Source organism: Lactuca virosa, chromosome 8, assembly GCF_052849685.1.
Source record: "Lactuca virosa cultivar CGN04683 chromosome 8, Lactuca_virosa_CGN04683_v6, whole genome shotgun sequence".
NCBI lineage: Eukaryota > Viridiplantae > Streptophyta > Magnoliopsida > Asterales > Asteraceae > Lactuca > Lactuca virosa.
Window position 1 is genome coordinate 71,388,099 of NC_136433.1, and position 12,411 is coordinate 71,400,509.

The 12,411-nt window shown below is 26.8% G+C and overlaps 1 protein-coding gene across 1 annotated transcript; it reads left to right on the top strand.

Annotated features, from left to right (window-relative positions):
* The first annotated feature begins 262 nt into the window (after nt 1–262).
* On the top strand, nt 263–10,171 carry LOC145134929 (GDSL esterase/lipase 6-like). Its single transcript, XM_079069733.1, has 4 exons — nt 263–509; nt 964–1,106; nt 8,481–8,952; nt 9,925–10,171. The coding sequence occupies exons 1-4, from the start codon at nt 272–274 to the stop codon at nt 10,146–10,148; spliced, it is 1,077 nt and encodes a 358-aa protein (XP_078925859.1). The 5' UTR covers nt 263–271; the 3' UTR covers nt 10,149–10,171.
* Nucleotides 10,172–12,411: the final 2,240 nt, after the last annotated feature.

Consider the following 12,411-nt stretch of genomic DNA (forward strand, 5'->3'; position numbering starts at 1 on the left):
TCCGAGCAAGAACGGCGACACCTAATATTTGAATCACCGGTCATGTATTGTGAGTTCATGACAAACATGTGAAAACCAAGCATTGATAACTATGACAAATTATTGATGCTATTTTTTCATTTTATTTCCTACGTCATTTTTTTTCTTTAATTTAATTTGGTGCTCCTTTCTTCAACTTAATCCGTTCGGTACAACTTCTTCTGAGTCTATTTAATACCAAATTCACACCATATATATATGCACTAAAATTGGTAACCAAATTGTGATTGAGATGGAGAGATTACCAAATTTGATAATATTCCTCAATTTATTGCTTATGGCCTCGACTTTGGCCAATGCACATGTTGTTAAGTCAATGTTCCCATTTGGAGACTCGCTTTTTGATCCTGGTAATAATCATTTTACCAAAAACTGTACAATTCAAGCAGATTTTCCACCTTATGGCTCAACTTTCTTTAAGCGTCCAACCGGACGATTCACCAATGGTCGAACTGTTGCAGATTTCATTTGTAAGTCCATCGATTTGTACAAACTAAAGACACTAACATCAGGGGCGGACGCAAGATTTCACAATAGGGGTTGCATGGGAAAGTGAGAGGTTACACGATAGTAGAAAAAATAAAAATTTTAAAAAATTTCGAAAAATTTTCCACTGCGGTCGGAAAAGTTAGGGGTTGCCGGTGCCACCGGTGACCCCCCCCCCCCCCCCCCCCTAAATCCGCCCCTGACTAACATTTATTTAATCGATATTACACTAAGCTTGGCAATACTTTTGTTAATGGAAAAAAAAAACTAGCATCTTTTTACGACATTTGTCATACCCAACATGACCTATAAAATGAAAATGTTTAATATACGTAACATCCAATTTCTAATATCGATCATATTTGAATGAAATTATTTGGATTAAAATTACATTATGTTGTGAATTAATGTTAATTTGGGGCCAGAAAAGTTGTGCAGCACAATATTTGGGGATGGAGCTTCAACTACCATATCAAGAATTAAGACAACAGATAGCAAACGGCACTCGGAAAGAATTTCCAGATAACGGTATCAGCTTTGCAAGTGCTGGAAGTGGATTGCTGAATACAAATGCGGACTGTGTAAGATAACCAATCTTACAAATTTATGAATTCATCTTCAATATGCAATTACCTTTTTATATAATTTAAAAAGATATTAAACAAAAAGGATATATGTTATACAATGATCACTAATTATTATATATATATATATATATATATATATATATATATATATATATATATATATATATATATATATTAAAGTTGTGGAAGAAAGGAATAGTAAACTTGGGATACTTTGTCTAAATTTGGTCCCTTGATTTACATATCCGGTCTCTGTACTTCTTTAATTAATTTATTCATGTCCTTTTGTTTGTGTTCCATTCAACTTCCCATATTTTTGGCAGAATTGGTCCCTGTATTATTGTTGGAAGTTAGGAAGACTAAATTTGGATTTTTTTTGGCAACTTTGGTCATTATTCTTTACCCATTTGACACTTTTGGTCCTTGTAATCAATATTTTTACACTTTTTTGGAACCTTTTAATATTTAAAGTTTGGCTACAAAACTTTAACGGTTTGACAACTTTGATGTCTTTTCTAAAAAGTTGCTAATTCCTACCCCTTTAATTCTTTAGCCATTTTCACACTTCTGGTCCTTGCAGTCAAAACTTTTACATTTTTTGTTCGGGGTAAAACCCGGACTTTTCATCATTGCACTTTCTATGTCTGTCATATTTATCAATTCGGAAACAACATTGAAAGCTTCTGACCCCCGCGTAGCGGGGGTAACCTTTCTAGTTGGAATTATTTTAAGTTTAGTAAAAAAATCATTTTAATCTTTAATTCAGTTGTTGAAGACTTGCAGTTGAAATCCCTAATAAAAAAAACATTTGAATTTAAAGAAAAACTAGCTAAAACTAGGGACATAAACGACTCTTTAAAAATTATAGAAGTTCTAGCTCGAGCACGTATCTTGAGGCCCGAGTTCGGCTCGCAAAAAGTTATAAAAAGCTCATCAAAAACACCTTAAAACTCGTTTAATTGTACAAGTTTTTTTTCTTCATATTTAATGATATAAAAAATATATAATGTAACTATATAAATAATAAATATAAAAAAACTATATCAAAACTCGTTTAAGCTTGCGAGCTTAAACGAGCCCAATATATAAGGCTCAGCTCGAACTCATTTGATAAATGAGCCTTAATCTAAGCTCTAGCTTGGGATGAAGCTCGTTTAAGCTTGACTCGTTTCGAGCTTTTAACGATCCGAGCTCAAGTAGATTGACCCATTTACATCCCTAGTTAAAACACGTTCAATGTTATAAACATACTAACAATTTAGGTTTTTCTAATTAAATATATATTGTTTTTTTATTATAGCCTGCAAAAATCGACTCAAACCATCAATCCAACCCAAATTAGTAAGTTGGGTTGAGATTTTCAACTCACTTAAGGTAAATTGGTCAATCCGTCTAACTCATTTACTTAAATAGGTTGCGTTGGATAAAAATTACTAACATATTTTCAACTCACCAATCCATTTAACTTTATTATTTATTTAATTTAAAATTATTTAAGTATTATAATATAATAGTATAAGTATTAATTTATAAATTACAATGTTGTATCATTATTTATGTTCTAAAAAAATTTAATCCTAATTTCTATCTTTTTTCTTAGCGTCGACAATACTAGTCACTCTCCAAAATAACATTGAAATTAAATAATTTTAATGTTATTTCAACATGCTTTGAAATTTTATTAGATTTAATTTAAATGATGTAATCTTTAGTTAATTTATTTACTTTTTTTTAATTGTAAAAAGGTTAATACAAGTTTAACTCATTTATTTAATAAGTTGGGTTGAGAAATACATAAACATGTTAACACAGTGAAAATTCATTTATCTCAAATGTTTGATTGGATCGAAAAGATGAACCCATTTAAATAATTAGGTTAGTTAATTAACAAATAGGTTGAACTTAAATCAAACTCAAATTAACACATTGCCTTCTCTATTTTTTATTTTCAAAAAAACTATCATTTTCAACTTTTTGATTAGGTCAATCTATCATGTTGATCATCTTTCGATATTTTAATGTTTCTTTTTGTAGTTAGAAAAATCCTAATTTTTTCATTCTAAAAAAACTCTAATATTTGACAAACTTTTTCAAAAATAAATCCTTAGTTTTGTTTAAAAAAACAAAATGTTAGGTTTTTTTAATCGAAAAGAAATTGTCAAACCTACCGAAAAGGGCTGAATAAAAAAATATATGTATCTAGGGTTTATTTGGAAAAACATAAAATTTTGTATGTTTTTGTTTGTTGTATAAAACCATATTCATACAAAAAATACAAATTTTTCTTATTAAAAAACTTCCTTTTTCTATATAGTTTTTTAAAAACATTTTTGTATGCAAAATACCTAAACAAAAACTTCAACTCAAAATAATTTTCTATGCAAAATATCTATTTATATATTATTATTTATATTAAATACCTATTTTTAAAAAATAGGTATGTGAAAATGCATAAAATACACTTATCTAAAGTGCATTATTATATTCATATGTACATTAAAAAAACTTTTACAAAATAGATATTTATTAAGTACATAAAAAAATATTATGTATGCGTATAAATACATAAATATATAGAATTCTATTTTTTATAATATATATATATATATATATATATATATATATATAAACCTATTTTATAATAAATCCATTTATATACAAACAAGTTTTGATTATATATATATATATATATATATATATATATATATATATATATATATATATATATATATATATATATTACTAACCTCATTGGCAACTTAACCCAACCTAAATATCTATTAAAAACTAATTTCTCTATCTTCCATATACACAACCTAACTAACCATGAATTTTTATTCACATTAGCAACCCACCCTAATTCACTATTTTATTTTTAAAAACATTATCAAAAAATATATCAACATTGGTCTCATTTTATAGAGTATTTTCTTTTATGTAGTTTAATATATTTTATTTAGTTTTAAAATTAATACCATGTCTATTTTTTTTTTTACAAATAAATGAAATATATAAAAAGGAGAGAGAACGACGGTGAAATATTGTGAGCAGGGTTGTGGGGGTAATCCGCTCACACCATTTCTTTTCTTTTTAATTTATTTTTTAATGTTTTAGGGTGAGCCATGGTGAGCTGCTAACCAATGGAGATAGTCTAAAAACCTATTTCATAGTATACATATTTGTTCATATTTATGAATATAAACACTAACCAATGGAGATAGTCTAAAAAGTTATTTCATAGTATACATATTTGTTCATATTTATGTATACAAACACGTTTTTACACAAATACATCTGTATACAACTAGTTTTTATACATAAATGTATATAAATACTTTTACTATGAAATATGTGTTTGTATACATTTTTATTATAAAAATGTTTTTGTATATGTTTTTATAGAATACATGTTTATTTACATTTTCTTTATAAAAACGTGTTTATATATAATTGTATTTATTATATATATATATATATATATATATATATATATATATATATATATATATATATATATATATATATATAATGTTTTTGTATACATTTTTATAAACATAGATTTATATATATTTATGTATTTATATACACACAAAATATTTTTTATGTACATAAGAAATACATATTTTATAAAAGTTTTTAAATACGTATTTTACATAAGTATATTTCATGCATCTTCAAGTAACAACGTTTTTATAAACATATATTTAAAATAAAATAATATTTTTATAAATATGTATTTTGCATACAGAATGTATGTTACATGAAGAAAATGATCAAATCATTAGTAAATTTTATTTTGGGATTTATTTGCAAATTAGGGTAAAATAATGAGACTTTAGTGAAACAGGTAAGTAATAAAACCGGTAAACTGGAAAAGAAGTGGTTAAATCGCGATTTTTACCGGTAATTCATGTTTTTTCGTAACCAAAATTTAGTTGGGAACTTTTTCGTAAATTAGAATAAAATTTGAAGACTTTTCTAGAGATTTCCCTTTATTTAAGGGCCAATTACAGGCCAAAGTAACTTATCTTTTAAATTTTTTTAGATCAATATATCATAAACGGTTTGCTATTCGATAATGCGGTCTTTATTTTATTATAGACCTAATTCCATATCTCATACGGCCTTGATTTTTTTTTTTAAACTTGAAATAATACATGTTCCATAAAATAAAAAGTAACTCAATATAAATCATTTTACATATTATATATACATAATAATTTATGACATGTGAACGATAACTTATAAATATTTTAGGAGAATATTTTAAAAACTTAAAATTTTCTATATGTTATGATTTTTCTAAACAAAAGTAAGTTCAGCTTATAATAAGATATGTCTTTAAAATCTATATAAGGTAAATGGTTCGAATCGATCTCTTCATTTTCTTAGTTTGCAACTTTGCATGTCACAAAACCTGAATTGAGGCCAACCCAAATCCTACCTGATTCCGTCACGTCCAATTTTTATTTTTTACACTTTTAGTCCAAAGCTTGAAGAATAAATTTATTTTGAAACCCATTTTTTTACAACTTCTTTTCTATAATCTTAAAACACATTTTTTTTAGAAAACTATATTGGTTTTACCATATAAAAGGGTTTAGTGGTTTAGTGGCGCAACTTGTTGCCCGTTTTCCTTCTCATTCGTTGTATGATGATAACTAAAATTATATGTACATATTTTTATCTAAATAAAAAAAAATTATTATCGCAAATGTTATTTTTTGAAAAAAAAATATATTTTATTTTTGTTATGAACTAATTTTACAATGGATTAGAAATTTACTTTTTTACAACTTCTTTTACGCATTCAGTTTTATTTCATGTATGATTTTAAAAAAAGGATAACAAAATCATATTTTATATTTTCATTTTTATAACCAATAAGTACACTTTTATGTATAATTAAATTTAGACAAAATTTTATAATTTGTTCATTATGGTTTGCAAAATATCTCATTACGAGGACTTTCATGGAAAACGTCACGTTGGTCCCTATGGTTTGCAAAATTTCATGAATGGTCCTTTTGCAGTTAAATATAACTTTTTAGTTGTTAAAATTTTATGAAAAATACTATTTTACCCTTATACCAAATTTGAAATATACTACAAACCTTAAGGACCATGTAATTTGTCAATTTGAAATTTTACATCCCTATATATATATATATATATATATATATATATATATATATATATATATATATATATATATATATATATATAACAGGATCGGGTAATAACTCTTTTTTCGGTAAAGAATCGTGAGGACACCTTAAAAAAATTAAAAAATATATAAAAAAAATACAAATCATAAAATCGAACATAATACTATATCGGAGAGAAAAAAATTGGAAAATTTTTTTTGGGTCATTAAAATTGAAGCATGGATCATTTTTATGATCCATGATTCAACTTTAATGATTCAAAACTTTTTTCTAATTTTTTTTCTCTCCGATATATTACTATGCTCGATTTTATGATTTGTAATTTTTTAATATTTTTTTTCAAATTTTTTAAGGTGTCATCACGAGTTCTCACCGTAAAAAGAGTCTTCAACGGAACCGGAGCCTATATATATATATATATATATATATATATATATATATATATATATATATATATATATATATATATATATATATATATAACTTTAACAATTTGATAATTTTTTTTGTCTTTTTGACATTTTTTTTCCTATTTTTATTTTATAATTTTAGTTATTTATGGTTTTTGTTAATGTTTTTATTTATTTTGATTCAAGGAAATAAACTTAAATTCGATAAACCATGTCGAAACCATTTTTTCTTTAATTTTTTTTATTTGTGAATTGAAACGTTGATGTTTTTTCAATTTTATGTCGTTATGGTTTATAGTTTTTTTTTTACTTAGATGTTCCATAGTTAAAATCATTAGCAAATTTATGTTTACATTTATCATTATCATTATTTATATTTTTTTTATAATTTTAGTTATTTATTATTTCTTCTATATTTATTATTTATTTTTATCTAAGTAATGAAAAATAGAAAAAAAAAACGAAAACTCAAACATCAAAACTGTAATATACTATAATATATTAATACATTATACATTTTTAGTATTTTTTTTGTATTTTTAGTATTTCTTTTAAAATATTCCGTATTATTTTTTAAATTTTTTCGTATTATTTTTAATTTTTTTCGTATTATTAATTTTTTTCGTTGTTTCATTTTATTTTTCAATAATTTGATAAATTTTTTTACATAATTCAAAAGGTGTAAAATGTATGAATATATTAGAGTATATTACAATTTTGGTGTTTGAGCTTTTTTTAATTTATGGTTTTTGGAATTTTTTTTAAAATTTTGATTCAAATAAATAATTAAGTTATATTTATATTTGTAATTTAGGTCAACTTTTTTTCTTTATATTTTTTCCTTTTTTAGTGGGAATTTTATATATGTTACTACAAATTAAACTTAAAAAAATCAAATGGTTTGTCTATTGAGAATAAATGTTTTGATGTGTTATATTTGTGATTTATAATTATTATAATAGGAAAACTAGCTAATATTTTTGAAATGTAACTTGCAAATGAAGTCTTATTTCTATATGAGATGTCAATAGTTTAAATACAAGATAATATTTTTTCGGTTTGATAATAGACCAAAATAAAAAATAAAAAAATACTTCTAAGAAAGTAATAAAAGTTGTTATAATATTCTAAATTGAAGTTTTTTTTATTTACTTGAATCAAAATAAATAAAAATATTAGAAACACTATAAATAACTAAAATGACATTTTTCAAACCACGGGACTAGTGGCGTGACATTTTGCAAACCACAGGACCAGTGCCGTGATATTTTTCATAAAATTCATTAAAGTGAGATATTTTGTAAACCACATTGACCAATTATGAAATTATCTTAAATTTAATGCTACTAAAAATTTAAAAAAAAAAAAGTACCTCTAATATTTGTAAAATGGTAAACGGATTCATCTACACTTGTTTTAATTGACAATAACCTTCTTAGTGTGCATTCATGATATACTCAACTCGCTACTAATAGCAACTTTTATTACTTTGGCTAAGATAGCATATACTAAGTTCCAATATATGGTTGTCACGTGAAAAAGGTAAATTAGAATCATGCAGTAATTCGATGTCGTCATGCTCTATGTAAGTTAGCTCTCTATTTGATGTGTGCTATGTTACATTATTAAAAAATGACAAATAAAACATTTTAGTTTTTTGAAACATGAACTTAATTTACCAATAGAAACTCTAATGACTTCAATTGTCGTTCATGAAAATCAAAGTGTAAATTACATTAACAATTTTGTTATACCATAATTTTTCTTTGCGATGTTTGATATATGGGCAGGGGATTTCACCAATCCAAGTCCAGTTACAACAATTCCAAGCCCTTATTGACAACAACCATATACGTAAAGACCAAATTAAAAACTCCTTGTTCTTATTGGAGTCGGGTTCCAATGACATTTTTGACTTTCACATATCTCTCTTTCCAAGGTTGTTTCCATCAGCCCATGTAGAGAAACTAGTGAAAGTAGTTGTGAATGTCATTGACAAACTCACCAGTCTTGGAGCACGTAGGATAGCCATTTTCGGAGTAGGCCCGATGGGATGTATTCCTGCTACAGTCCTCTTGCCCCATTTGCCGATTGCACCTCAAACTGCATGCAATGATAGGATAAACAACATGGTGACACATTATAATACTGAACTCCAAAAACTGGTAAACGATATACCAAAAAAGTATCCTGGTGTAAAAAGTCTTTATGGAGCAGTATATGATCTTACCCAAACTTTTCGTGCTGACCCGAAAAGACATGGTACTAATTTTTATTTAACATATTCTCTCTTATTATGTATACTTGTTCATTTTAAAATTAATGGTCTAATCATCTCTCTAATCTAATAAATGAATAAGTTTATTATTCTATTGACAAATGTCATCCTATTAGAACTCCCCATTCTCTCTAATAAATGAAGGTTTTTTTGTCACTTGTCAAATTCTCAAGAGTTTTGTCACATGTAATTTTGTAAGAGTTTTAGAATTATTATTTTCCACTTTTATTTTTTGGGAATTTACATTTTTTAAAATAAAATTCCACAAAATTCTAACAAGTTTTATAAGGAAAGAGAATCATTATGTTAATTTGATAATAAAGTCTCATAAATGCTCTAAAGAATATTTGATTTCTTTTATAAATGTTCCAAAAGATTACATTAGGTTATGTAAAAGTGTTATTTTATAAAATATTTAATGTTTAAATATTGATATTAAATTTTTATTTTTAATAAACCCGTGTAGTATACGAGTATCACACATAGTTAATTTTTATTTTTAGTAAACCCGTATAGTTTTTTTAGTTAATATTTCAAATTTCAAAATTTTAAGAATATTATATGTCACATATCATCCCACTTGTCAATCTATTAATTATCAATTGCAAATTTCAAATTTCAAATTTTTCACTCTAATTTCATTATATTAATAATTGATTCTCCATTTTAAATTTCAAATTTTAAACTTTTTCATTCTAATTATATTAAATTAATAACATTAGATTAAAAAATAAAATAAAATTAATACAGATTATACGGTGATATAACTTCACGTATTTATTCAAATCAATGATTATAATTTTATATAACTAAAAAATATCTCTTAAATAATAATTTATTTAAAATAATTAATTAATAATTTTGATTTTTTAATATGAAAATTAATTAATTTTATAACCGTAGTTCTCACGGGTTATAAACTAGTATTTATTATATATAACATTATTCTGGAATAGGTTTTGCCAATGTAAATGAGGCATGTTGTGGGGCTGGACCCAAAAATGGAAAGGTGCAATGTGGGTTAAACGGTACCAGGATGTGTGAGAATCCTAGTGACTTCTTATTTTGGGATTATTTTCATCCTACAGAGCATACTTATGAACTATTAGCTAAAGCATTCTGGGATGGTGACACTAAATGCGCACGACCAATTAATCTCCAGGCTTTGGTGAATACTTAATTAATATCCCCTAATAATGAATCCCCTCGAACCTCTTTTTATATAAAGGACTAGTGGTATTCTTACATTGTAATAACCATTTTATATATAGTTATTACTTATTAAATGACAGATTATGCAACGCAATTTGTTACTTACTAAACTTGTACAATAACCTATACACGTACATGCATGATTCTTTTGTACAACTCCGCTAGTGTGTTCTTTCATTACTGCTGATTATATTAATGACATTATGTTATCAAACTTAGATCAACTTCTAGAGTTCTGTTCTCACGAAGGGTATAGGAAAATATTATTACAAAACTATTTTGATCTTAGTTCATTTTGTACTTGGTTTTTAGTATATATTATTTATAAAAGGGTTGTTGGTCAAGTGTTTATTCTATCATTCTCACTTATGTTTTGAGGATAATTGTGGAAATATGCCTTCCAAAATTGATAAGTTCTGCATAGTTCAAGGGCTATTTTGTCTTTCCAGCAATCCATATCTAAAATGGGTGTATCAAGTCAAAAGGGAATCAGGTTTAAAACGGGTGTTTCACGTCTAAAAAAGACTTGTTCCTAAAATGCAAATGCTCCATTATTGAAGGACCAAACTAGCCAAATTGTAAAAACTTTTACCCTTTTAATCTCATTGAACGCAGGAAAATTTAGAAAGAGAGAATTTTGAAAACTTCTTCTACTTTTTAGTATGGACATTTTCTAGGTTTTCAATCCTTTCCTCACTAAATCATTATAGCTTATTCTAATCTCTTTGATCAAACTATGCAAACACTGTAATGTTTTAGTGGATTGGTTCTCGGCTTCCTCTGACCATCATTTTTTCCCGATTTGGGTTTTCCACGTAAATCTCTGTGCCTCTTTGATTTACTTTTTGCTTGTTATTTTTCATTGCATGTGATTGATTATCGTTTGATATTTTAGTTCTATTCCTCTTGAACTAATATTGTTCTCGTGATTCGGATTTCTAGGTTGTTTGATGCATTAGGGCTTTTTCATTTTAGTGCATCTTACCCTCTTTGTTTACTACAACTGGTATCAGAGCTTCCGGATTTTAATATTAGTTTATTGGGATCATTTTTTCAAGTGATTAAGTACGATATTCCATTGTTGGATCGAAACACCAGATTTCCCATGTGGCAAGTTAAGATGAAAGATGTTCTTACTCAGATGGATTTACACAAGGTGCTTCTGGGTTCCGAGAAGATGCCTGCTTCGTGGATGGAAGAAGAAAAAGAGACAAAATATTTAAAAGCTCAATCTCATATTCATTTGCAATTGTAAAATGATGTTTTGCAAGATGTTTTGAAAGAACTTCAACGGTTGCTTTACGGTTAAAGTTGACGCAATTGTTGATGACGAAGAGCCTACCAAACAAGCTGCATTTAAAGCAGCGGTTGTTCAATCTTAAAATGATTGAAGGAGGTTCTTTATCTGAACATTTATCCATATTTAAAGAGTTAGTAAATAATTTAGAGAATATGGATGTTCAGTATGAAGATGAAAATTTAGCTTTATTCTTGATGTCGTCGTTGCCCGAATCCTACAACCATTTTCGTGATATTATCATCTATAGTCATTGACACTCTTATTATCATCTACAGTCATTGACACTCTTATCTTAGATGAAGTTTTTACATCTTTGGATTCAAAAGAGAAGATGAAGCATATTCTCGGTGATGGTTCAAGTGATGCGAAAGCCAAATGTTTAAATTCTTGAGGAAGAACAACAGATAGAGGTAAAAATCCTCAATCTTCCAACAAGATCAGATCCAAGTGTAACGTCACGAAAACGGTCATAAAATTATTCTTTTAAAAGTTTATCAAATCATTCATTAATTGTTCAAAACAAACATCAAGTCATAATATTCAAAACATCAGAGTACAATTATTTCAAATGCGAAAATCATGAGGGGAGAATGTTGTGCCATCACGCCGAGCCCTTCCCTTTTGAACCGAAAGTACCTGAAACCATAAACATAAATTGTACGCACAAAGCTTAGTGAATTCCTCAAAATACCATATACCCAAAACACATAAGTGTCATGGGCTACCCTCATGGTATTTCCTTGCAATGTCGAGGGCCAAATGTCGGTTTTACATACAAGTGTCATGGGCTACCCCCATGGTCTTCCCTTGAAATGCCGAGGGCCAAATCTCGGTCTTACATACAAGTGTCAAGGGCCAGATCCTGGTCTTTCATACAATTGTCAGGGGCCAAATCCTGGTCTTTCATGCAATTTCCAGAGGCCAGATCCTG

Excerpts from the sequence above, each read along its gene's own strand:
- LOC145134929 (XM_079069733.1), top strand. The coding sequence starts at position 272 with ATGGAGAGATTACCAAATTTGATAATATTCCTCAATTTATTGCTTATG. Across the intron at positions 1,107-8,480 it reads TGAATACAAATGCGGACTGT|GGGATTTCACCAATCCAAGT; the intron begins GTAAGATAACCA and ends ATATATGGGCAG. Across the intron at positions 8,953-9,924 it reads TGCTGACCCGAAAAGACATG|GTTTTGCCAATGTAAATGAG; the intron begins GTACTAATTTTT and ends ATTCTGGAATAG.